General features: G+C 37.8%; 4 protein-coding genes across 5 annotated transcripts; 1 reads left to right on the top strand and 3 right to left on the bottom strand.

Annotated features, from left to right (window-relative positions):
• Positions 1–1445: 1445 nt before the first annotated feature.
• On the bottom strand, positions 1446–13836 carry LOC140924098 (protein phosphatase 1 regulatory subunit 21-like). Its single transcript, XM_073374099.1, has 29 exons — positions 13639–13836; positions 12757–12825; positions 12573–12650; positions 12332–12400; positions 11881–11976; positions 11427–11497; positions 10468–10561; positions 10239–10297; positions 10086–10132; positions 8854–8901; positions 8566–8708; positions 8304–8363; positions 7960–8061; positions 7615–7703; positions 7352–7488; positions 6889–6981; positions 6661–6722; positions 6519–6584; positions 5909–5998; positions 5733–5801; positions 4943–5035; positions 4517–4618; positions 4119–4196; positions 3913–3996; positions 3238–3273; positions 2745–2819; positions 2371–2412; positions 2050–2148; positions 1446–1727 (listed from the first exon to the last, which is right to left on the bottom strand). Exons 1-29 carry the CDS (start codon positions 13699–13701, stop codon positions 1578–1580), a joined length of 2364 nt encoding a protein of 787 aa, XP_073230200.1. The 5' UTR covers positions 13702–13836; the 3' UTR covers positions 1446–1577.
• Positions 13834–18093, top strand: LOC140924096 (DIS3-like exonuclease 2). Its single transcript, XM_073374097.1, has 2 exons — positions 13834–13921; positions 14110–18093. Exon 2 carries the CDS (start codon positions 14164–14166, stop codon positions 17692–17694), a length of 3531 nt encoding a protein of 1176 aa, XP_073230198.1. The 5' UTR covers positions 13834–13921; positions 14110–14163; the 3' UTR covers positions 17695–18093.
• Positions 18094–18858: 765 nt separating this feature from the next.
• Positions 18859–20586, bottom strand: LOC140924068 (neuropeptide Y receptor type 1-like). The gene has a single exon (XM_073374066.1). It carries the CDS (start codon positions 19816–19818, stop codon positions 18859–18861), a length of 960 nt encoding a protein of 319 aa, XP_073230167.1. The 5' UTR covers positions 19819–20586.
• A 71-nt stretch (positions 20587–20657) lies between these two features.
• On the bottom strand, positions 20658–27427 carry LOC140924101 (intraflagellar transport protein 43 homolog A-like). 2 transcript variants are annotated; one of them, XM_073374102.1, is made up of 10 exons: positions 27274–27413; positions 24858–24999; positions 23523–23657; positions 23243–23310; positions 23072–23104; positions 22871–22920; positions 22632–22704; positions 22164–22248; positions 21983–22045; positions 20658–21101 (listed from the first exon to the last, which is right to left on the bottom strand). In XM_073374102.1, the coding sequence occupies exons 1-10, from the start codon at positions 27291–27293 to the stop codon at positions 20991–20993; spliced, it is 780 nt and encodes a 259-aa protein (XP_073230203.1). In that variant the 5' UTR covers positions 27294–27413; the 3' UTR covers positions 20658–20990. The 2 variants fall into 2 exon arrangements, with proteins under 2 accessions (XP_073230203.1, XP_073230202.1); XM_073374101.1 differs by lacking the exon at positions 24858–24999 and having other exon boundaries at positions 20663–21101; positions 27274–27427.
• Positions 27428–27435: the final 8 nt, after the last annotated feature.

The raw sequence follows: 27435 nt of genomic DNA, 5'->3' as shown, positions 1-27435 counted from the left end.
ACGCTATTGTAAATGGAAACCATGTGCTTCAGCTGTCATTATAAAAAAAACTTCGTATACCCCGACTGTAACTTCAAATTTTCAACTGGCATAAAATCCTTTTTAAAAGAATATTTGCTATTAAACTCTTGAAGCACTTCCTTTTCAAATCTTTGAAACACTTTTTCCATCCTAAATCGTTAGTCTCTGAAAATTGTAAACGACAACAAAACAAATGTTTATAAAGTGATTTTTCGCAAGCAGGCCTTTTTCTAAGAAGCTAATAAAAAACGAATGGAGCCATATCTCCGTTTTGTAGACTTACGTTTAGAGTAAACTTCGGTGGAACAGTGATAGGGGTTCTGGAAATAGTGATTTCGCAACATTGTTGACGAGGGGGAAGAGTGTTTTAAAGGAAAACGTAGCCTGCGCTTGCAAGTAAGATGCGAAAACAACGGGGTGCGCGACGGAGACGTAGGCTAAGAAAAGCCAAGTGTATCAAAACTTTACTTCCGAAATGATTTCATATGAAAATTGTACCTCCCTCCCCCCCAACCGCGCCTTGGCAATAATAATTTTTAAAATGCACCCCCTTCCCCACCTCTGCAACATCAGAAATGGCGAAACAGCTATCTATGGTTACGACCCCGCTCTGTTTTGGGTTCTTTCGGTGTCGTGCTGATGTCTTGCAAAGTTAATTTTCATGTAGTACGATCAGCTTTGCAGAATTTAATGTGTATATTTGAGGTCTTCTATAGATCCTTCGTTTTGCGGCAAATTCGTTTGCGTTCTTTGCATAATTAATTGGGGCCTGGGGCAAGCTTGGTTCCATAGCATTCAATCCGTAACCTGTCTCAGGGTCCCCTTAGGCGTTCAGATAGGAGTCAGAGAGCGGGAAAAAACTAAGGGGGGAAAAAGGAGCATGAACAAAGGAGTGCAGTTCGAGAAAAGTCAACCAAGGGAAAGTATTGTAGAAAAATAATAGTTCATAACAGGGTTATGGGCTCCTGTTCATAACTAGTTATCAAGTCAAGTATCTTGGCAATAACAGGAGCCACTGGCCTGCACCTGGTAAAAATGAAAATTTCGTTATTGCTGGACTCTGTTTTGCAGAGGTCAAAAGAAGGGAAACACAGGAGATCTCTGGTTTGTTGTCGGCAAAGAACTGCCAGCCCAATTTGTCTACTACCGCTGACTATCAGGTGCCCATGGGCTCCTGTGACTATCGATTTACTTCAATAACCTTTTTACCTCACTTAGAGTGCCTATCTACGTTGGCACGCAGTGTTGAAACGTTTCTTCCACATACAAATCCTTATATTTGGAAGGTTGTGCAACAATGCCGACGCTCATATTTCAAGCTTGGGCTACCTATGCATCTACACCAGTTTGCGGGCTTAACTTTCAGCAACCCAGCATTTTATGAAAGCAAGCCGTTATAAAGTCAAAAATGCATAAGCCTAGTCTTATTGGAAATGCGCAAATGCTTGTAGTGTATTTATCTCTTATTGATGATATAATCTATTCTTTGTCTCAACAATCATATCTTTCCATTTTTTTCTTTACAATGTCCATTTTCCTTTTTAAAATCTTTTTTGTTATCGCTGCTTTCCCTTCTTGGTTTTTCCACTCTTAAGAGCCTCAATTTCATCCTGCTGTGACGTCAGTTTTTCATTCATTCCACACAGATGATCACTCATCATTGATAACTGTGTTTCATAGCTCCGTTTGATTGTCTCCACCTCGTCCTGCAAAAATGAGAAAAATGCAGTAATAACCGCAAAATACTTTGTTGAAAACGACCAGGAAAATGGGGGATAAACCACTACGCTCTCTCTGAGGCGACGTTGTTGGGATGGGGGAAAGTTTAAGAAAACGCTACTGTATCATCGATGTGCCCCATCCAAGTCAGAGGCTGTCGTGTAAGAAAAATTGAAGGGAGCCCGGTGCTCTAAACCTGTGAAATCCAGGGGACCCAGCACATAGGATTTGTATGAAAAACGTAATAGTTTTGGCGCCAGGGTCTACTAGGCGCTGCTAGAGCACAGCCTTACTGAGTGAGTTACTCACCTCTAGCTGACTGACTTTAGACGTAGCAGTCTTTAGAGATCTCGCTAATTCTTGTTTGGTCTTCTCTGTCTGTTTTATTCGTCGATATAAAGCGCGGCACTGGTAAAGATTGAACAATTCATAAATAAGAAAATTACCATAGATAATCACTAAAATATCGCTTGGATACCATCAACTTACAAGGCCATATCAATACCGGCTCCAATGAATAAATACAATGTATAAAAGAGCCAAAGTAACCCTCAAAATTTCCTTTTTCAGGTATTTCAAGTTGACTGAATACAGAACCAGGGAAAAAGTAGTGATTAAAACTTTCTGTACCTCTGCACTCATGGACGCTGTCTTGCTCTCAGAAAATTGCACCTGCAATCAAATAAACGAATAAAAAGAAGGCAATGGCATTTCCGTTTGAAGTTTAGAAATCTCAAATCCTTTCAGCTATGTTATACGCCGCAAGTATTATGACAACAGGAGAAGAACTCATTTCATTCTAACACATGACAGATACCAAAATTAAAGTAATCAATTTACATACAAAGATATATTGCATGATATAACCGAATTAAGACTAACACTGTTGCAGATATCTCTCTTCTTTTATGATCGAGCTCAGTTTCCGGTGTTAAGCTAGTCTGCTAAAGCTTTACCAAAATCCAAGAACAAAATCACCCTCACTTCCTTCACCGCTGCATTACCTGTGAAGTTAGTTCAGATATTCTCTGTGTAAAGTGAGTCTTGATCAATGCTTCTCTTGCCACATGTTCCTCGCCCTAAGTCATCAAAACAAACAGTCACATTCATCAATGTTTAGATAATGAAATCTAGTCAGCTCATTACCAGAGCGAGAGCTTATGTAGTATATTATCACTTGATAAGGCCCTCTTCAGCTAGATGGTAAGTACTTTGTTAACAACAATTAACATGGACCACTGTAAGCTATTCTCAGCTTCAAGTGACTGCCAAGCTTATTTCGGGATCAGGAACCAGGCACGACATGAAAATATCAGGAAGGGACATAATTAGAAGCAGCTTGACTTGGCAAAATATCCCACAAACGAACCGCCTACAGTGGCCCCCAAAAACTGAGGATAACTAAGTTCTATTCATTTGGAAAGTATTCTTACGAATTTTCCTCTTGCGGCTGGATCTGTTAAATATGTTAAAACATGAGAGAAAAATAACACTCACTTCATCCTGCAGCCTGAGTGATGCTAGTGCCCCAAGCTAAATGCACAAAAAAGAAACTAATAAACAATCAAAACGACAATGTAGTTTACCTGCGATCTACATTGCACTACTTCACTAGTTTTAATGTAAACATCATCATCAGTGATTTTGGAATCCCTTAAAAAGGTTATCAAGGTAATTACATGGTGCAAGGTTACACTCATGTGACTACAGATTATCAGTTCCGAAAAGGGACCATGTCTCACCCTCACAAATTAAACTTATTGTCATGCATTTGTTGAGGAATGTTACAGCTTCTCTTTCAAACTGAGAAAAACAAATCGTGTCTTATTCTAAATGCAAAATATTTTTCTTTGAGTAACGTCTAGGTTCCGATAAGAAAATTAGCACAACTAAATGTAAGGTTAGGAAAATGTGCCCTTTTCAAGGTTAACAGGAATAAATAAACAGGCAGCCAACCCAACACGGCAGCACCTCATGGTCGCAAGAAAATCCTGCCGAACATTTGAAACGCTTACGACAATAACTGCGATGTTGTCTGTTGTTGTAGATCATCCCCTGTTTATGGAGAGGCCTTTAGCTATTCAAAAAAAGTTCCTTTCAGTCACAAAGCTTGTTCCTTGCTTCTTGTCTTTGAAAACGCAACAATAACGAAATTGAGGTACAGGTACTTACGTCAGAAGGTGGAGCTGGGACTTCATAGCTGTGTGACGTCAAAGATGATCGAGATGAGGTAGAGTCTGTTTCATCTGAGAGAGACTGGAAATTAAGAGAAGGAAAGATGAATATGTATTAAAAAAGTGTAAGGGCTCATCAGTCAAGCCTTGCGGGAACTCTATCATCCGTTTGTAAAAATCTATAATTAGAGAAACAGTTCTTACCGCAACCCCATCTGTTATAAAGTTCATGTTTTTAGCTTCCAATAATCGGTGGAGCTCCTGTTCTAGGGACTGTACTTTCTAAGAGGGATAATAAAAATTCGAAATTGTCAGTTTAGGCACTCCTGGTGGAAAATACAAGGAAGTTACCACAAAAAAGTTAAGAACAAACTGCCTTGTTTCTCTGAAAAAGTAGAGACGGTTTTGAAAGTCCTAATTAAAGGAAATTAAACTGCTTGACTAAGAAAGGGTGAAGGCGTGACCATGTACAGTGCATGACTGCCAAAAGGTGGAGTCAGTGCTTATGTGATGTGTTCACTGTCAGAGTCTGTTAATACCCGAGCGACTTGGCCGACTGGAGGCGGAATCTGCCTTTGTGAAATTATTGAAAGAGCACAAACCTTGACTTCTTTTTCATATTTCACTTGTAACAACTGAGACTCCAGCATCCAGTGTTCTTTGTCCTGTTCAAGTTTAGTTACTCTCTCGTGAGTCGCAGCGATCTGTAAAAACCATGAAAACAAAAATTTGACTCTTTCTCGTAGCTTTGGACCTTTTCATTTCCACAGCAAAACATAACTGAATTTTGACAATTCATAGATATTACAAGCTGTTAGTGTTACTATATTTTTCTTATGTCTCACATAAACCCACATTACCTGAGACAAATGGAAAGAAATCAAACTGGATTTTTTTTAATTTTTGAACTAAAAGAAAAATTTATTGTAACTACAGGTTAACAGCCATTTAAATAAAATAATTACTTTTTTGTCAGTGCAAATACAGGCTTGATATAACTTGTTAACTGTAAACGGGCTGATTCATACCTGTTTTTCCAAGGAATCTTTACTTTCCGTTGAGCTCACCAGGATTTTGTGATTATGAAGAGCAACTTTGTAAGGTACAGACTCTGGACAGGGCTTAAGTATGCAAAAAATTACATCATTAAAACGGGTAGAAAAGCTTTTGCATCTAGAATTTAATTTGATGGCTCCCTTTAATTCCCAAGAGTAAAACTTAATTTTGTCCTGACAATATCATTATATTATCAAGAGAAAAAGTTATGAGAATTGATGAAATAATCACCGAAGGGAAAATGTTTTGATCTTTTATCCCATTCTCATACTTATTCTTCAAGGACATGTATGGAGATCAGTCTAGAGAATATGTAAGTGGATATTGGGGATTAAAGGGTTAAGCAAGGGTAAATCAAAGAAACTGAAAGGAATCAGCAGTATGACAATTCTGTTTTGAAAGTGGAGAAAAACACCAGTGCCACCATCTTACAGAGCCTAAGCAAAAGTTTTTCTGTGGTACTGTCAAAACAAAATTTTCCTCCTCCCATTGTCTAAGGGAAAAGCCCCAGGGATGAGGTTGACTGCTGTTTAACCCTTTAAGATCGAGTGACCAACACTAATTTTCTCCTACCATCATCAGTGAAAAAAGGCTATAGGAATTCATAAAATGATCACCAAAGGGAAAATACTTTGATCTTTTATCAAATTTTCCCAGCCAATTCTGCAAGGAAATGTATAGAGCTAAATCTGGAGAACTTTGTATGTAGATATTTGGGGCTTAAAGGGTTGAAATCCAAACAATACTAATTTAGCCAGCTACCCTCATAAGCTTCTGAATGTAGTCTGCTGCATGATGTCTGAACCCCACCACAGCTGGAGAAGATGTTAACTAAAGGAAAAGAAAAGAATATTTTTTAAAACAATTTTAACGTAGACACATGTCCCTGTACAGCTCTCGAGAAAGTAGTTGAGTCTTTTCAAGTGGGTGAAACACACCTCACTGTTTGCAGCAGATGTTAGTCCTCTTGTTCTGATACCAGACTTGGCTGAGAAGAAATCCAGGTTACTGCTCATGAATTTTCCTATCTGACAATTGAATTGACAATACATTAAATTCAATTTTTCTATTTACAAATTAGTCACTAAATAAAGCTGTGTTGATTATGTGTCATGTGTTGCTGCATTGTACATTATACATATTCAATTAATTTGTTTCATTTGCTCCTTTAAGGCTGTCTGATATGCCAGTATCTAGGGTGCAAAGAAAGTCATTTTTACAGCTTGCCATTTGGGCAAGCTGTGGCTTGCACGTACTAGCCCAAGAGTCATTTCAACTAGCCCAAAAAAGTTCTTATCTGTAATTTGAATTCCTAAAGAATTTCACTCACTCATTGGGGAAGTTGAAAACAGAATTCACTAGTCTGATAGCAAAATCCACTAGCTCGGGGCTAATAGACACAACTTCCCTTATATGCCGCTATACCTAATAGTTTGAGTTACAGTGAGGTCATTAACTTCAAATTGCATGCTACAGTGTGGCTGTCCCTGATAGAAGCTAAAACAAAGGAAACTATCTAATCATGAGGAAATGAAACATTAAAAGTACCTTAGCAGTGACCGTTACCAGAGACACCAAAGAGGAAACAATACATTCATCTGTGCTTTTCAAAGTCTGCAGTGAAAAAACAGTGACATTAAATTGGTGTCATTTCAGAACATATACTATACTTTTATGACTGTTGGTTTACCTGGGTGGCTGTGGGCAGCTGGTGCTCTAAGGATACCTTGGACTGGAAATGCATCGATAATACTGTGAAAGAGAAGAATAATAACATAAGGTAATAATTTTTTTCATTTGTCCACTTAGGAAGAGCATCTTGGGTGTTGGGGGTTACTTTTACTGGAGTACCCATGTAATTGGTAATAATATTACTAATATTGTAAATATAATTGAAAGATACAATAATTATTATTACCTTTCACACATTCATGGAAATCCTGTAGAGAAGAGGTCAGAAGTGAAAAGGAGGTGCTGTAGTTAGCCAAAACAATTCCAGAAGACCCTGAACCTAACAAAACATTGAAGGAAAAATATTAAAACCTACATAGGCACGAAGATACATTTTAGTGTGTTAGGGTTAATTCTTTCTTAAGGCCTTGTAGATCATCTTGAACAAAGAGGTTTACACACAAAATTCCATTGTTTTTTATACTGAAGTGAACGTACAAGTTTCATTACGTTAATCTCTCACCTTAATATCAATTTAATTTTAGACTCATTTGATTGCCAAACTTTTTATCTACACTATCTGATAATGGCTTAAAGGGTGATGTATAAGGAGGCAGCTTTGCTGTGATGCCATTTAGAACTTGTACAGTCTATCACAATGCTTTTTTCAACTTACTTACTTGCTTACTCACTTGCTTTTTTAAACTTACTAGCAGAGCCCAGGATTCTGATGTGACTATCAATCTTATTAAAAATTGTGATCAGTTTTGAGAGTGAATGTAACAATGCTTTGTTATAGGCTTCCAAGGTGCTGGAACAAGTTGATGCTTTACATTCTTCACTGGTGCTATCAAAAAAAGGTACAAAAAAACCCTTAAAATGTAAGCCAGTAAATAAAGCATACCAAGCTAAACCTCTGCATTAAAGAAATAAGTCTCAATGCACAATTAATTAGAGCCACATAGTCTCTTACCTCAACACATAATATGGTAGAAGCTTCTTTAAGTAATTGCTATATTTATGAAAAGCTTCAGAAAAATCATGCAAACCAGGAATGGTTTCCTAAAAATAGAAGAAATAGCATTAAATACTGATGAATAAAATTTGTATATTCATATATCAGGTAATCAAATATATAGGGACAAGGTGACTTACCAAAATATGAAAGCAATCTAATCATTTCCATTTGATGTAATGCCATCTATTAAATCGATGTTCAACTCAGAGAGGACGGTGCAATAAGAATGTGAACAGCGGTAAAGAAAAGGTATGGATAGCTAGGAGGACAAACCTATCTAATGCAAGTAGTTTATCTTACCATTGATATTAAAACATCTGTTTTTATGCTGGTATAGAAGGAAACAAATGCCTGGTCAACAGCTCGTAATACTGTGGCATTTTCATGAAGGTAGTCACAAAACTAAGAGGAAAAAAGGATAAGACATAAGAATCTTAAAGTTAAATATTTATTATTGAACAGTGCATGGTCACATAGCTGTATTAATTAATTTTGATTCACCCTAAGCCCTTTCATTATATTAGCCTGGGTCTTGCCCTAATACAGGTGCACAATATATGATGGAATTTTTATCTGCAATCATTATTTGAAGTAGTAGTCTTTCTCAAACACAAAATGTAACATTTATATTTAGTTTAATTTACCTTTTGTGTGACTGGGGTGATTTGCTGTTGAGCTGATTCGACAAAGAATGTTTTCAGCCGCTGCAAAATGCAAAAATTTGGTGAAATTCAAAGAGAATGTTGTAGGAGCTATTTTACAATCGGCTATGTCTTTCTGACATGTGGTGCAAGCTATGGTTTGACAAGCTTTGCTGAAAATCATTACATTTCCAACTGATTAAAAATTGACAATAAAACTGACAAACAATAACACTTCATTAGACACAAAAATGTCATTGCTTACCTGTTCTGTGTATGTGTGGAAGTTTGACATTCCAGACACAAGTTCATGAACTAACTCAGCTGCTTGACATATAACTTCCTTTGCCTTAACCTGGTGTCTTCGGTCATGTGTGGGTACATTTAACTTGTTAAACTCTCTAATGCCTACAAAAGATAAAGAGAACACGTCATCACTGATATCAGTTTTTAATGATAATAAATTATTATATAATAATATTGGTGTATATTAAGTAGTACTACCTAACAAATACACAAAAGCATAATTTCCTACAGCAAACTACAAACTTACTTGTATCATTAAATGGAAGCTTTTCTGTAACAACTTTAGAAACATCATCTAAGCAATGAATAGAGAAGAAGTAGTACAATGAGTACAAGTTATTTTTTTCAACTTGTTAACATTCCATTTGATAAGCAATAGTAATAGTAATAATCTTTAATAGGTACTCCTCAGAAAAGGCTATTATGTAACTATTTACAGATGGATAAGATATAATTAGATCTAATAAAAAGGAAAACTAAGGGAAAGTTCATTTAATATGACAAGGGGGGGGGGGATGAAGATATTGAAACTCGAAGCTTGAAATTTTAGCAGCCCCCCTCGCTAGCGGTTCAATTTTTTAGGAGCCCCCTCCTTGGTAGTCGAAAAAATTTCAGAGCCCCCCCCCCCCTCCTCCTTCAATTCCTTTGCTCCCCTGAAAAAAGATCGCTAGACTGTATTAAATATATTTACCATTATTGTCTTCAATGGTTTATACTATGACAAACTTGAGATACAGTTGTGATACAATTTTCTAAAGCATTTTTGGGATGAACAAGAGTGTAATAATTACTGAGACTACATTTGTTATATCTGTAAACCGCGTGATATAGCTGAGTTGCACAGGTCATTAAATTGTTGAGTTGAAAACCATCCGATCTGTATGATGATGTCATGTGCTGGTTTTGAAGTATACAAATTTTCGGAGCCCCCCCTCCTAGCGCAACAATTTTTTCAGAGCCCCCTCTTCGGGTGTCTAAAAATTTTCGGAGCCCCCCCTCAATATCTTCATCCCCCCCCCCCTTGTCATATTAAATGAACTTTCCCTAATGGCTAAATCCAATAAAATCAATGAAATTCTACGAATCGATCATCAAAGACAATAGGTGGTCTTTCATTGCTCTCTTAAAAGTAGAAATTGATGGTTGTAATTTAAATGAGTCATCCAAGTCATTCCAAATCTTCACTACCCTATAGGCGAAAGATCGTTGCCCAGAAGCTGTTTTGAAAAGTGGGATTTTGAGGCTGTTACGGTTGCACGTCAACCTGTCATGAAAATATTTTTGTTGGTAATAAGTTAGAGGAAAGGACACCAGGTGCAAGATTATTAGTGCGTAAGCTATAATGGGTTTTATAATGTAGTTCCCTTAGCTAGGGTTAATGAACATAATGATATTATTATCATTACCTTTCTGTTTCAAGCACATTACTCCATTAGAGAGTATATTACTGTACTGATACAATGTAACCAAAATCCTCACCATATCTGGACGTCATTTCTTTGTGCAACAACTTGAGCTGTTGATGGCTAAAAAAGCAAGATAAACCATCTTTAGTGAAGATACTACATAATTTTTTGAAATTCTGAATTCCATTGGACATTGGATACTTGTGTTAACGATATATTTTTTTACCTTTTCTCTGCTTTCAAGCTTGCCACTTTTAATTCCTCTTCTGTTCTATGAAGTTTAGCCTTCAGGTTTGAGGGAAAGAAATCAACGAATTTAGTACCTCACTTATGAGACAAGCCCTCTTTAACAGGAACTACTCAAATGATAGTTAAGAGCAAAAAATTACAAGTAATCCCATCATCATTATCTATTTTTATTCACTCAAGTTACAACTAGTTGTTTTTACACAAACCTCAAGCATGGCTCTTTCCTCATGAAGTTTATCAACCACCATTCTGTGCTTCTCATTAGCTTCATCTAATATCTTCTGGTGGTCAGTAGAATTTCTGGACAAAATTAGTTAACAATTAATGAATGAGGCTGAGTATCTTATGAAGAATTATGGAGATCGAGGAGGGTGTTATCTGTCGAGGCCGTAGGCCGAGGCAGATAACACCCTCCGAGATCCCATGATTCTTCTTATGATACAAAAGCTGAATTCAATAACTGTTTTATTAACAATGCTAAAACATGCTTACCTCCATCGGTGTTAAGTTTACCTTCGATAGTGCTCGTTTAGGAATGTTCAGCTCAGCAAATATTCTCCAAATAGCAGATGTCGCCCTTCGAGTTGTGTTCTTGCTGTTCTTGCTATGTTTTAAGCTACAATTTCGTCTAGTTCTTACTCTTGAAACGAGTGAAATGTCCGCCATTTTTTGTTTTCACAACCAAAACAACTCAACCTCGTCCCCAGGTCTTCTCAGTTAACGGTGCATTAACCCGCAAGAACGCTGCATTTTTGACGTCACTTCCTAGTTAAACACGAAATTCTTCCAAATTTGGTCATCAGTAACTGGTTATGGTGAATTATGAGTGTGCTTTTAGCCAATCAGAATTGGGGAAATATTTTGAATGAATAATTATTAATATTAATCAATATACTCATATCCTAGTGTATATATAACTTACTTTCATAATTGATAATTTCTAGGTTAGGCAGGCAAATCAAGTCACTTTCTTAAATTTGATTTCAGGAACTATTAGACATCAATAGTTATCTTCCTGGATGCATGTTTGTTTGGTGGAAAATAGCCCCTTTCTGCATTATTTAGTTAAAATTCACTAGCATAAATTTCCACTTGACTGAAACAATAAATATAACAGCTGTAGTGTACACCTATAAAAAGGAGGTAAATTAAGAAAAATATTTACCTTTCTAGTGAGTCTAATTTATCTTGGAGGGAAAGTATTGATCCTTTGTACTCCTGAGTTGCCTCATACAACTAGGAGAAAATGACCAATAAAATTAAGTCCCCTACATGTAATGAATATCAGTATCTGCTAATGACAGAAAATGAGTGCTCCTCCCTAGCAGTCCATTGTTATCATTAGGAAAAAAAAAAATTGTTTCAGGTCACAAACAGGAGGATGGATAATTAAAGGGAAGTCTAAATCTACACACATACTGAAATATAATAGACTTAACATGCACTGGAGCATGATTAAAATTTCAGCTGAAAGCTTTTGGATGATATAGAGTGTTACTCATCAGAACTTATTGGTCCAAGAATACTACACATCTAATAATATTCTGTAATTAACTTCCATATTTTCAGGAGTACCAGCAGTGTTTTGATGTTTTGAGTTGGTTTTTGTCATTATTTACCTCTCTCTGTAGTCTCTCATTTTCCTGAATTTTTATTTGGAGTTCCTGATCTTTAACATCATCATCATCAGTTCTTGTCACCCCATCAATTCTGGACTGAAAAATACAAAGAACAACAATAATAAGATGTGTGCTTTGGAGTCAATGCATGTGAGAAATTATAACCTTACAACGCAACTAAGATGATACAAAATGGAAAAATTGAGTAGTCTAGTACAGCTTCATCTCAGGCTATGCTTGGCGCAAGGTTTGCCCATTGCCCAAATGATAAAAATCCACATTTTTCCTTTTCAATGCTTACTGCTTACCATACAATGCAACTCCAAAAATATCATAAGTTCAAATGAAAGCCCATCAAATGCCCTCATCCGATAGGAATGCTGTGATGCGAAGCACTGATTTTTAAAGAGTGGAACTTAGAAAAAAGGTAAATAAACACAGTGATATCAACCTTTCCTCGTCTGTTTCTTCCATCATATTCATCAAGCTCTTCTTGTAAAACAGCTACTCTCTTAGACAACTTCAAAAAAGGAACAACATATAAATGGTTCAGAACAATGTTTTGAATTCAGTCTCATACAAAATTAACTAGTTTGCTTAACCAACAAAACAGGTGAACTAGATAAGTCCCCCTTTATTACTCAGGATATGTAAAAATTAGTAATCAAAAAAAAATGATCAAACTGTGTCACCTGATCATTTCTAAACTGCAGACTGTCAATTTCCTGTTCATATTTCCTGATTGACTGATCCTTTTGCCTAACAGTTTCCTTCAGGGCATAATAAAAAGGTAACAGGAAAAAGAAATTCAAGTCAGTTGTCTGCAGGAAAGAGACCAGTGAAATTATTTAACTCCAAATCAGTCAGTTTTCAAACCTGAAGTGACTTTGTTTTTTCTTGCTCATCAATTACAGCTTTCTTCAAGACAGTGTTCTGGGCTCTTTGCTGTTAAAAAAACCTCACATGTTAGGTTTTTGGGGACTTTGCCATAGAACTTACAAAAATATTCAGGCAAATACTTAAATTCAACTTAAATCCAAACAACCTTTATTGGCATGTACTGGCATCGTGTGTGGCAAATTATATGACTTGGAGGCTGAGAGTTAGAATGGGGTATCCAGTTTTGAAATGCACAGAATAGTCACACAGTGATAGCAGTGAGCTTAAATTCATTTCAATTTCCCCAAAAATATTCCAAAAAAGGTGCTTAATGTTGACATTGTATCCTAACTGTTTCAAAGCACGCTAAAATTGTTGCCTTTCAGGTAGCTTTGGCAGTGCTCAAAGGTTATCAGAACATCTTCGGACATTTTTTCAGCAACATTCAGAAGTCTTCGGAAAATCTTTGGAAATCTTCAGCAGTCCTTGGGATGTTTTTGTCGTGACAAGACGAAAATTTCATGCATTTGACTCAGAAAAAGTTGGCAGCTATATGCTGTCTGTTACGATTTTACTTATCATCACATAGCAGCAGTACTTCATGGTTATAGCCACACAATCCGGCATCAGCAGCCGCTTATGAAAAAAGTCATTAAAACCCGTCCTAAGTGAGCCTACCTACCCCTCCACCCCTCCCCCCATCCCCTCTAATTTGTACAAACGGATTCTGATAGAGCCACGGAATATAACAAACAAAATTGCTACCGTCCATTTATCATGTAAAGAAATGTATTTACCTTTAGCAAAATATACATGTCAGATTCAGAGACTGTTAATAAATAAAATGAATAGGCTTCAACACGTCACTGAAATGCATACCTTTGCAAATTCAGCAGCCAATTTATGGTACTTTGCCTGCAGCGTCTGGGAATCTGCACTCATGTTCACTCCTTGAAAGAAAGCTTACAGACATCAGAGCCAACATAACATCATTAGAATCCTTGTTATACCGTGTCAGTTTCAGGTGTCATCTTGGTCAAGCAGGCCGCCATGTTGTTTTCCTCTTCCTAAGTGTCACGTGACTTCCGTTCAAGGAAGTTACAAAGTCTTCTGGGAAAAAGAGAAACAAAACAAAAATGGCGGATGAAGCTAAGTATTCCAGGTCAGTTAATAATTCGTCATATTTTGAATTTTACCCCCTTTCATTTAAGCAAGAGAGGTGATAATGTTTAATTGAGTAGTTGAAAAGGGTAGATAATATCATTCCTTAGGGAAATGTAATATTTGTGCTCAATATTTTGTGTGGGGAAATTTTTTTGTCATGTTACGCTTTCACTTTCCAAATTGCAGGTGAGTTTTTATCTGGTTGTCTGCCAAAACACCAGGCTAAGGCTTTAAGAGTGGATGGATTTGAATGTAATGGATAAAGAAATAAAGAGAGAGGAAAACGAAGAAGTCTTTGAAGCTTCAGATAATTTGAGAGAAGTTCCAATCAGTGCAGGCGCTGCAGAGATGGACAGTGCACGTGCAAAAGTCGTTGCGGGTGAACTTGAACATGAACCGGAAGAGTTGCAGAGTGGTGAAGAAGCACAGGCTCATATTGTCGGAGGTGGTGATAAAGATTTACCAGCTGAAAACAAGAAGAAGAAGAAACGGAAAAGACGGAAAAAGAAAAAACAAGATCGTGATTCCACTTCTGCTGCGTCAGCTGTTGTTTGTTGTGATGCAATAAATGACGAATGTGATGTTAAAGCTGGTCGACCCAACCAATGTGCTGACAAGGAAAACAACGATTGCGCTGATTTAGACACAAAAACGAGCCTGGATCAAGCTGACAGCGAGAAAGGTAGAAGAAAGCAAATGGAAAGCTCACAGCTGGGAGACGGTAAACCAGAAGAAATTCCGCCAGGACACGAAAAAACTATGGCTCAAGGAGATAATCCAAGTAACAGCTTTGCGGAAGTTGCTCATAGCAATGAACAGCAAGATTTGGTGGTTGCTAACAATGTAGGTAGCGGGAAAAAGAAAAGGAACAGACGAAGGAAGAAACAAAATAAAGTCCGTGCGGGTAATGAAGAAGTCGTTGAATTCAGTTGTCAAAGCGGCTCCACAAGAAAAGACCTTCAATCAGCCGGCAGCGTGAGAGATTCAGGGACAAGAAATGCAAAACAAGCAACTCCAAGCTCTCATGAAATATCTGCAAGAAGAAACACACCACGCAGAACCCCGAGGAATCGTGGGAATAAACGGAGACCACTTTATGAAGCGTATTGGCCACTGGAGAAAGTGTCAGCTGCGTTGAAGAGGCAAGAACTTATGAAAGGAGTTTTACGAATAAGCCCCAGGAACTATGAGCTTGCCTGGGTGACAGTACCTGGACTAAAACGTGATATTGTGTTAGAGGGAATGCTGATGCGAAACCGAGCTCTCAATGGTGATATTGTTGCGCTAGAGATCTTACCCAAACAGAAATGGAGAATTATGAAAGATGAATTGGATTACAATGGGATTACTCTGGATATAAATTACGTAGAAGAGACAACTGGGGGCTTAGATTCCTTGTCCCTGAGCCCTGGGAATGAGTCCCAGTCTCCTTCCACGCCTGCTTCAGGCCACATCAATGTCGATCAAGTCCCAGAAGAGTTTTTGCAAAGAACTGGCAAAGTAGTTTACATTATTGAAAAGAAACACTCTCGTGTGGCTAGTGGTAATTTAAAGCCCTTCCCCCACCCTAAGGAATGCCACGATGGTTGCTTCTCCCCAGCTGACAGTCGACTACCCAGAATACGCATCCCACGTGACCAATGCCCGCCAGGATTCTTTGACAGACCACGAGACTTTGAAAACACTCTGCTTGTTGCGCGAATTGTCAGTTGGCCCGAGACCTCTTCAAGGGATTCGTTTCTCGCGATCGGCTCTATTGCGCGAAGTCTGGGAGAGGCGGGGGAGATTGAACCTGAGACAGAGGGGATCCTCTTAGAGTACGGAATCGATTCAGGACCTTTTTCAGACGAAGCCCTGGCATGTTTACCTCAGGAAACGCCTTGGAAAATACCTGAAAAAGAGTTAGAGTACAGAAGAGACTTCCGTGATGACTGTGTTTTCACAATTGATCCCCTTACTGCTAGGGATCTTGACGATGCAGTTCACTGCAAGAAAATTCAAGATGGCCGTTTCGAAGTTGGAGTACACATTGCTGACGTAAGTTTTTTCGTTCGAAGGGGAACAGCATTGGATGAAATTGCCATAGAGAGAGCAACATCTACATACATGGTACAAAAAGTAATTCCCATGCTCCCACGGCGTTTGTGTGAAGAGCTATGCAGTTTAAACCCAGGGGAAGATCGTTTGACTTTCTCCATTGTCTGGCATATGTCTGAAAAAGGAGAAATCTTAGATGAGTGGAAAGGAAGGGGAATTATTCGTTCTCGCGTCAAGATGGCGTATGAACACGCTCAAGACATGATTGAGAAACCAAACAGGCAGTGGAATCCAAGTGAGCTACCCCCTATTTCAGACGGCGCGACGGTTGAGCAGATTTCTGCTCAAGTTAATCAGCTTCATAAGTTTGCCCTACGTCTCCGTCGTAATCGCTTTGAAAACGGCGCCTTGCGCCTTGATCAAGTTAAACTCCAGTTTGATCTGGATAAAGAAACCGGTTTGCCAAATGGATATCACGTGCACAAGCAGCGTGATGCAAATAAGCTCATTGAGGAATTCATGTTGCTTGCAAACATGGCGATAGCTCACCACATTTATGAGGCTTATCCTGAGGCAGCCTTATTACGGCGTCATCCCAAACCTCACGAAAAACAAGTGGAGGATGTAATCGAAATATGCAGATCTTTTGGAATCAATTTTAATGGCACCTCTTCCAAAACTATCCAAGAGTCACTGTCCCAATTTCCGCTGTCATCCCCCGAGAGAGAGGTTCTGGTCAATTTGACTATGCGACCGATGAAGAACGCGGAATATTTTTGCACTGGGTCGGTAGAAGAAGATCAGTATGGACACTACGCTTTATGTCTACCTCTATACACCCACTTTACGTCCCCAATAAGAAGATACGCAGATGTAGTAGTACACAGGCTTCTAGCCGCGAGTCTTGGCATCGACGAACCTCTGAATCAAGACCCTGACGGTATTGACATGATAGCGGGACACTGCAATGACCGGAAACTTGCTGCAAAGCGAGCCAGTGAACTGAGCAACGAGTTGTTCTTTGGTATCTTTGTGCGTGAAAGTGGCCCTCTTGAAGAAGACGGAATGGTTTTGAATGTTATGGACCAGTCTTTGGACATTTTGGTGCCCCAATTGGGCGTGGTCAAGCGGGTTTACTTAAAGTTCTGCCCAGGAGTTAAAAGCTTTGAATTCACCAAAGGCGAGAAAGGGAAGCCAGCCGAGATACGCTTGCGTTGGAGCGTGAAGCTCAAATCGGGTGATGAACCGTACGAAGAGGAACAAATCCTGAAGATATTTCACCAAGTCCGGTTGATTTTGACAACTGAAAGCCAGACAGAAAACAAAAGGGCAAACCCCTTCAAGGTCATGGGAAAACTCGTTCCAAAATTGGCCTGCGGAGATGAATACTACATCCCCTCGACTTCAGCAGATCACAAAACTGACGAGAAGAAAAATGCTGTATGCAGCTCCAAAAAGGTTCACGGTCCCATCTCAGCTAACATTCGTGCTGCCGATGATATCCGAAAGAAACTTTTCGAGTCGGAACAAGAACCGGAAGGACCACGTACTTCCGAACAAGGGAGTGAGATCTGTCATCTTGAAGCAGCGGAAATAGAGTCGCATAGTTCTGATGACGTTATTGTAGAGTCTGAAGAAGAGGCGAGTGCCTTGCCGAATGGGAACGATAAATCTACGAACGCAACCGAAGATGACTCCGATGATGTCATAGTGGAGTCTGAAACCGATCCCTAAGAGGGCTGACAACCTTACAAGCAGGGGAATAAATTTTATTCTTTAACATTGTCCGTTTTTAAAGACTCCTTGAAATTTGTACAACAAACAAATTTCTTGATGGTTTTACTCTGCACTAGTTTTGGTTCTCTTCGGGAGCTCTCAATGCTCAAGAAATGAACTCGAGTTTGTTTTGATTCGTTAAAAGACTATTCAGTCCACTATTTAACTCGAACGGAATAATGTATTATGCATGCTGGAGAAACTGAAGTTTAAGAAAGGACATTTCTGGACTCTAGTTCCGTTTCATGAGAGGTAGTTATCGTGTGTATTATTTTACTCCCACAAAAATAATGTGTGAGGTACTCTTACTATTAAATCGGATTAAAAATGGGATTTGGGGGGGAATTTAGAGAGACATTGACCTGGGCCGAGTTGTTCAAAGCTGGGTTTAGATAACGTAGGGTTAGTGCGAGATTTGAATTCGGATTTGTAAGCTCAAAAAGCATTTCAGTTTTAATTCTTTCTGTCTACAAGTTGATGATTGGAAGCTCCAAATATAACAGAGAAAATTATCCGAGAAAATACTTTTGAACACAAGAAAAAGAAACGCGGATTAAATTTAACCTCGGGTTAAGCGCTAATCGGCCTTCGAACAACTGGGCCCTGATTGTTGGGTCTATTGCAACCGCGCATTGCGATTTTGAACGCCAATTCTGATTTTGATCAAAGTTCTCAAGTGACATGCTGTTTGTATATTTCTGCGTAGAGGAATTGATTCTTTTTCACACAAAAGAAATTGTAAATGGAAACTGAAGGAAAACGGAGCTAGCCTGCGTGTAAGCGTGTCCTATTTCCTTTGTTGCGCACGGAGCAAAGAAGTTCCGGGAGACTCCAATAGCATACTTTGGCACTCCTTGTCTGCCTAGAGGAATAGAGCATTTTTTTAAGACAAAAGGGGAAACGAATAAACGTGTAACAAGATTTTTTTAATAATTACTACATGGTTACGTAACCGTTATGAACGAAAGCTTTGAAGCGCTTTGTTTTCTACACAGCTTATGAGCTTACCAAGGAGTCAGAAAAGCGCGATGAATTCAGATTCATTACATCATCCATGAAGGCTTGACATGGAAATTTGAAAAAAGATAAAGGAGAAGACCCTTGTTCTTGTACGGTAGGCTCTTAGCTTTGGCACAGTTTCAAACAACCAGCGCGAAAATCATTGCTCATAGCCCACAGTATAAATGGGTTAATGACATGTTTGAGATAATACATCGCCAGTGTGATCATCTCTATGTAGAGAAACTCAAGCTTGACAGTTGTTTCAGGTTTGAATTCTTGAATCAACATTACCACTCCCCTGGGCAGGTAACACACTTGAAAAGCCAGCATAAGAGCTAATGACATTCTGACAAGTCGGCGCTTTTGGCGTATGCGTTTTTTGAAGACTTCAACTGAAGAACCCCTTCGATGAAACACTCCTTTGGCTCTGAGTACACGGATGATATTGAAGTACGCTATGCATTGAATAACAAGAGGTAGTACTATAAACAACACCACGATGTAAATCTGGTATGCAATTCGATATTGATCCTTGGTGAAAAGTGGAAAACAGTAGTAACGGTCCTCGTACAATTCATTCTTAAGAAATATCATCATCGGTAGCCCAGCTGTGAGATAACTAGCAATCCATATGACAAGTACAAACTTCTTAACTCTCTTCAGTGTCATCTTGGGTTTAAACGGTGTGACAATGGCACGATGCCTCTCCAAGGCTATTATGGTCTGTGCAGCGACAGAGACAACCACGAAGACATCTTGAAGTGGAGTGAAAATGAAGCACATTGCTTGACCGAAGATCCAGCCGAAGTAAACTTCAATGATCCTTAGAGGCGCTGCAAATACGCACACTCCTAAGTCCGCTGCGCAGATATTACCAATCAGAATATTACAGGGAATTCGCATTTCCACCGGCCAGCGAGCCAGAGTAACTAAGACCAAGCTGTTGGTAAACAAACCAACTAAGATAATTAAAGAGAAGAAAATTGTTGTGAGAAGTATATAGACTTGAGACTGCAGTTCGTCTGGCCATGGAGGCAGTAGAGTGGTGTTAGCTTCAGTTACGGCCGTTGCGTTTGCCATGAAGTACCTTCAGGATAACTGTCCAGTTCAACGTGTTAATCTTGGAAGTCGTCTTTATTTGCAGATCACTTAAGCGCTTGAGCGCCGACCATGTGATGTTTAGTGTAACCAGTCTATTCAAAATAAACCATCTGACATACAGACAGTTAGCAAGATAATTGATCTATATGATAATTGACAGTCTTGGATGAAAATAAACGATTCCTCGGGATGTAAATCATCTTTTGAAATGATAATTTATAAAAAAAACAGTCTAAATCGCTTAAGGGTAAAAAGTCAACATAAGTTTGTTTAGGTGAAGTCAACTGTTGATAGTCAAGCCATCAAAATCAAATAAAAAGCAGGGAGGCATAAGGGTGTGGGTGGGAAAAGGGAGTTTTCTTTGTCAACGCCTTAATGACAAGCGTAACCCACCAGAGCCCACCGACAAAACAGTGCTGTTCACTTAGCTTTCCTAGCCCTTGATGAAGACTAGTTTTGTCTAGTCGAAATATTGGGCAAATAAATTTGTAACCCTCAGCTGTCCGATCAGCCTTGCCTTCAATTTTAAGTGTTATTTCATACTGATGATCCTGATCTATGACTTTCCCTCGCTGTGTTTGTCCAAGCGGTATTTTCAGCTGGTCAGTAACGTCACCAAGCTCACGATTCCAGCGCAATAACTAGGCCGACAATTGCCCCGAGCAAGTTTGATTTTACATGAATGCAAAATAGGAAATATAGCGAGATTACTTATGAGGAATCTTGTGTGTGTGATTTTACTTTATTAAACTCCAAAAAGTATACCAGCCTGTGAGTGCGCTAGGTAGAATGTTTATACTTATATAATGTTTATACTTATATAATGTTCATTACACTGTCCTCTGCTTTTCCCCAGCTTTACTGGAAAATTTCACTTTTCACTGAGAAATTTCAGGCTTCTCGGCACGCAGTTGTAAAACGTATTTGGATAACTTTACTTCGAATGAATTGAATCATCCGCGTGCTATTTTTATACAAGCCTGTTAAGCACGAAGCCTTCTTCTTCAGTTAACATGCAGTGGGATCAGAATGTATATACAGTTTTCTGGACTCCTGGTTCCATATTAATAAATAGCAGACTTTCTTTCTTATCTCTTGGCCCCTGCAGACCTCTTAAATATATCGAGTTCTAAAAAAGCATTAGGCTTTGTTTATGATTTGGTATCATCCAAGTCATCTGTCTCTCCTCCCTCGTCCCACTCCGTCTGGAGTTCAGACGCGACTTCAGTGAAAAGTCGGTTCCAGTCCCACCGCTTGTCCTCCTAAAAAAGAGAAAGGAAAGTTGCAGCATTACCGTAAATCCTCTATTAAGCCCCCCGTCCCCTTTTCGTGGGAAGAAAGTTAATAAGCCCCCTCCCCCCTCTCTATTAAGCCCCCCCTCCCCGCCCCTAATTATTCTTCACTAATAAATGATGGACTGTTTTAATCAATCACGACTGGAAAACTTCGTGTGAACTGATCCGTGGTGGTTTATTTACCAACTGGAAGTTCGGATTTGATTCTGATCCTCGGCTGCAAGACCTAAAACGTCTTGTACTTGAGCTTTTCCACTTTGTATTCTAGTTCTTTATGGAGAACTGATACCATCGTCGTTTCTAAATTAAATAAGCCCACTGTCTCTATTAAGCCCCGCTTCCAATGGGCTTGAAATAAATAAGCCCCCCAGGGTAGTCACTTAAAATAGTGGGAGAAAATTACCAGGGCAGTAAAATACGGTTGGTATGGTTTAATTCTGAAAGGCAGAATGTTGGACAGCACATGATACAAGTTTCCATTTAAAATGAACAGAGAGCAAAGCTACGTAGCGCCACGAAAGCAAAGGAAAAGCCTCAAGTCAAAACAACCCCCACCCCCTGCTCAGAACTGTTAATAGTTTACTTGTTTGATTCCTATTCAAATGACCTCTATAGTACATTACTATCTTACACTACTATATTTTTTATGTTATCTATATAGAAGCATACGAATATTTTAAATTTCACAAATTTGTGTGGTCATTGACGATGCAGTCTTGTAGAGAGCTGGCAAGTACCTGGATGATAATCACTTTGAGCTATATAAACGTCAGTTTGAGTGTTACCAGACTCGATATGGCTAACTTTAATTATACACACATTAGATAAGCAAAGTACATAATCGTCACCTCAAAAACTTCCGTTTCTGGAGACAGAACATTAGTCAGAAGTTTGAGGTCAATTTCTCCATCCTGAAAATAGTTGAAAGAATAAGATATTATGTATTGTATCATGTATTTATTTACTCATTTAGATATTAATTTGTTTATTTATTTCAGGTTGGGATGTTCATTATTTCGTTACTCTTACCAGTAAGTTCACATTAAAGAGTGCAGATTGTTTCTGGAAGTAGCTGTCCAGTTCTTTGTAAGTCGCTACCCTGTTGACTTGAACACTGAGAGCAAAAAAAAGTAAAAAATTATCAATATGAAAAAGCAGTTGAATGCCATTGATAACTAATGGAAGTCACATGCATAAATTAAATTGGGAAAAAGCATTTGGAGTCTGCACATGCCAACCTCAAAATGAAGATGAAACTAAAATAAAAGTAAAAAAGAAAGGTTTTTCTTCAAGTACTCTGACTTTCCCCTCTTCTCAAGAACCAGCATGTTTGATCTGGAAAGCGTCTCCAGGTTTATTAGTATCACCCTCTCTCATAATAATAGGTTTTTACTGTTTATATTATAATCATGTGCGTTTATTGTTGAGGTGAAGCTGTGTAAGGGGCCTTGGGAGAGTATTAAAACAACTAAGGGAGAGTAATACAGAAATAATAACCTGGGTGGAGCAGCAATCTGTGTCATCATGTCTTCCTCTTGTACATCTTCCAAATCAGGAATCACAGGAATGTCTAAAAATTCACAAACACAGACAAGAATGTTATCAACTGAATAAATGTAAAATCTAACAATAAGAATCTAATGAGTACATCAGTCATGAGAATTCAAACTAATGACACTCTTACTATTATGACATAACTAAGCATTACAATAGTTGACATTGAAGGGTAATCTTACCACCATCACCATCATCCTGTGTTACGGTATTGTCCATTTTGAGTCTCTCACTGAACAAAAATGGAAAAATGCATTTGTAAGACTTAGTATTAATGGTGTGATTTATAGGATAATGGCGAACATAATTTTCTTTATATGTACTAGCTTTATTCAGGAATTATTTCCTAGTAAAAATGAGCCTTCAATAAAAGGAATTCTTACTCTTCTTCTTGAAAGGTTTCAACATCCCTTCTCCTGTCAAAGAAAGAAAATTATATAAAAAATTATAAAATAATCAAGATAGTGCCAGCGGGAGACAAATCTTTTATGATGAAGCTATTAATTGCAGAGTTTAAAATTCCACATGATAATTCATGCTAGTTTAATCCATACCCTTTCTTTTTCTCTTTGGGTGTGTCATCTGCCCAGCCTCCTTGTCTTCTAGAGGGTTTTGGTGGCGGCTACAAAACAAAATTAATACAACCTATTGAAAATTGCCTTCTTTCAGAAGGAGTAGGATTATAAATCCTGGCTCAGTGGTGGGTTGGTGTGGGGTTAGGCATCAGAAATTACAGTATCTCAGTACAGCATTAAAAGGGGAAAGAAATTTCAAAGTTTGCTTTCATGACAGTGTAGAAAAATATTCATTATGTAAAAGCAGTTAGAATTTTACTTGATCGTGTTCTGCTGTAGCTGCTGTGTTATTAGCTTGAAGTGTCATGTCTCCCAGAGACGCATCCAATACATCCTCATCTGCCTCTTGATTGGAGTGAATATTCTGAGCGGCTCTTCTGCCTTGTCGGACTTCCTAATAACAATAATAATATTATAATAATAACAATACACGTTTTTAAGCAATGGAGCATCAATTAAGCTCCTCTAGCTTCCCAGATGATCTTGTTAATGAAAAGAGTTGAAGATCATTGAAAGAAACTGAAAGAAGGAGTAAATAGCCATTAACATGCCAAAGTTACCACATCACCATCAGAAGGAAGAGAAATGAGTAAGAACTGTTCATCAGAGTAGGAACTGATCATCTCCTCTGCAGGCTACCAAGCAGGTAAGCAGACAACAAAAGAAGAGACATAGGAATAAAATCAAAGCATTAGAAAAAAAAAGATACTATAAGACATAAACTTAATTCAATCTTACAAGCATCAAAGTAAAAGTAAAAGTCATGGACAGAAATATAGAGTTAAGAGTTTATCAGTTCTAGCATGAGCTATTACCATGCTGCCATGTTTCATATGTATGGAAAAAGACCTAAAAACAGACTCAAGGGGCTAAAGCAAGTCTATAAATTTTATGACAATCAGAAACCTACAATAACTTTGTTGTAAGTCTTCTAAAGAGTACAACCCATGAGTTTTTCTGTAACAAAGATAAAGTTGAGCGAAGTTTTTTTAAACATTCAATAATGCAAATTATGTTACTACACTGTTGGTTCAATCATATCTATTTTTATTAAATAACTAAGATAGTATGCACGTTCTGATTGGTTAAAAACCTATGGTTTATTGTGTAAACTTATAGAAAACTTAAAGTTATTTTATAAAAGCAATAGACCACACTTTCTATGGGTTTACCGGCATGATAACCAACTTGGGATGTTGGGAGAACACTCGAAAAGCTTGAGAATCACTTGCTTCCGGTTTGTGATAAACAAGCTTTTCTTGTGTTCTCCCAACATCCCACGTGGGTTATCACGCCAGTAAACCCATAGAAAGTGTGGTCTATTGCTTAAATATTCTTCATTGCAGTTCCATTAGCCTTTTGTGGTTATGGTTAAAATATTTAAAGTTAAATTTACATTTTTATTACTTAAAGAAAGAAGTTTGTAACAGTTAAATGCATTATTTTCTCTGCTGCCTGCTCACTATAAGGACACAGGAAAAATCAGCCCTATATTTATATTTATATTTTAACCCTGTAAGTATAATTTATATTTAAGATTCATAATTTCATTGATTTAAGATTTAATTAATATATTTAAAATATTAACATGTACCTTGGCCATATCTGGCTTTAAGTCATCAGTTTTTGTTTGTTTAGTTTCAAAAGAATTGTTAACAGCTGATGAAGGAGCATGCAATTCAAGATGTGCTAAGATATCTGTCCACTCATTCAGCTGTTGGACTCCACTAACTCTCCTGTATGTAAAATAAAATAGTTATGAAAAAGGAAAAATATAAATGGTGTCACAGTCACAGGCACTGGAGGAGAAAGACAGCAATAGAGGTTAATTAATAGCACTGCTTTGTTATTCCGGATTACCAACTGGTGGCTGAGTCACAGACCAATCTAATAATCTAAAGTGATCCAAACTATAATAATATAATATCCCTGATAATCAAGGATTATGGGGACAGACTTATAGCATGTTCTTTGCTAAGATCTTTAAAGGACAGTTCACTTCATTAGAAACCTGGTGGGGAAAAGAATCATTACTGTTTTATGCATTAGACACAGTAAGAAATTTATGCATTGAAATATACATTCTGTACAGTGTAAGATGTACAGTATGTCAAGACTCTATGTTTAGTCTGTTGCAGTCCATGGTCATAATATTAACTCACAACATTAATTAAAATCAACTTTAAAATATTTTGAAAAATTAAAAAACTTAACCTCTCATGTTGGGAAACTGCTAAAGGGAAAACTTTGTTGGCCATTAATGGTTAAAGTAGGAAAACTAAAAGTGAAAAGTGAGTTGTTAAATGACTGTGGTCACATTAAACTTATAGACCGATAATGCTCTTGGACTAGTGAAGCAAATGTAAGAGTTCTATCTAAAGAACTAAATAATTATTAGAGTAAGTACAACTGAGTCGTTTACTTTAAGTCATACTTAAGTTCTTTGTCATTTAGCCCAGATAATGAAGTTACTAAGAAAACACACTGCAGAAGATATCTGCTTAAGAACTACACATCACAAAAGGAACAAATACTGGAATCCATCTGGTGATTCCCACAGACTCCACAAAACAAGCTTTTAATTATTTTTTGTGAATAAGCAAAAAAATGAAATCCTTGTGAGCAAGCCTTAAAAGGACAGGTGATTGAGGATGATTAAAAAAGATGTAAATAATTTATCAATTATTTGAAGTTTTATATGAATTCAAAGAAATGACCACCATTGGTTGAATCCTAAATAAAAATTGACTGATAGGTTTTAGAGCAGCAAAAAATAATTTCCTCTTTTTTTCAGGGCAATTCAACATTGTAAGCAGGTGTCACACTTGTGCAGCTTTTGAAATTGTTTGATCACATTTTAATCATTACTAGAATATAAATGTATTGTTTAACCTATCCTTCCAAAATCAAGCCTGAATCTGAACTGGAAATGGTAGGACATTTTTTAAGTTACCGAAAACATGAACCAGGATTAGTGGCTCAGGCATCCTTGCACAGTTTATATTTTTAGAACCAGTGTTAGATTTCACACTATCATTACATCAAGGGCCATGTTTTTACAAATGCCGAGTAAAATTACTCAAGGCTAGTAAATAACTATATATAATACAGCATGAGTGTAAAAGTACTGTTTGTAGCCATATATAAACTTCTGGTTAAGTCCATCTGTGAAACAGTTATGTATCCCTTTAATGATCTGTTTACCATTTAAGTACCTGCCATGATTGGCCTAATAAAAAGGCAATGGTCAATTTGTCAATCAGGGTGAAGGGATACTCGAAACGCATTTCTGGTAATTTGTTGAACCCACTGGGGTACAAGAACAAGGATATCGGTCCTGCTTTGCAGACATTACTATCCAGGGTTAGAATAGATCTGTGATGCAGGCTATAATGGTTTAGGATGTTACTAAAATAGGGAATGGGGAGTGGGGAACAAGTGCAGGGAATGGGAAAATAGAAAATGGGAACAAAACCTAACTTGAACCCTAGCCCTATCAGTAATTTAATTTCCAATTCTCTGTTTTGTTCCCATTATCACTTTCCCATTTTGTGCTCATTCCCCACTCCCCATATTATCCTAAACATCAACCATTCTTTCATGAATGGTGGGGAAATTCTCAGCACGTGAGATACGGGTAGAGCTAGTCATAACACAGGATTCGCTTTACAGCATCTTACTCACTACCAGAGCCACCCATATAATTAAATGTTCCGCAATATTGCCATTGGGTGTCTATTTTACATACTCCTTTAAGCTCGTTTTGCTGAAGGTTTGTGAATTTGGTGATTTTGTTGGGTTAATTCACTTCTTTTGATAGTGGCCAGTAATTCTAACCCCACTCCCCTCTTGAATTTCTTTCCCATTTTTGTTTTACCGATGAACAAAAAAATTGAGAATAAACTTATTAAACAAGCAGGTGTTCAGTACGTTGCCAAGGGAAAGGACGTGAAGAAATATGCCAATTCAGAAGTTTATAACTAAGCCATGTTTCAACGAAGGGTACTTACTCTCTTAGGAAGAAAGTCATCCATGAATGTTAATGCGTCCAAAGAGCCCAAAATAGCCTTAGTGTTATCAGAAATCCGATTTTTGCTGGAGAAGGTCAACCAAATAAAAAAACATTCGTCTAACGCCTCGCTACTGACTCTGTGTAACATATCATGAAACGT

The sequence above is a fragment of the Porites lutea genome, chromosome 14 (genome assembly GCF_958299795.1).
Source record: "Porites lutea chromosome 14, jaPorLute2.1, whole genome shotgun sequence".
Classification (NCBI taxonomy): domain Eukaryota; kingdom Metazoa; phylum Cnidaria; class Anthozoa; order Scleractinia; family Poritidae; genus Porites; species Porites lutea.
This window is presented reverse-complemented; position numbering and strand designations above follow the sequence as displayed.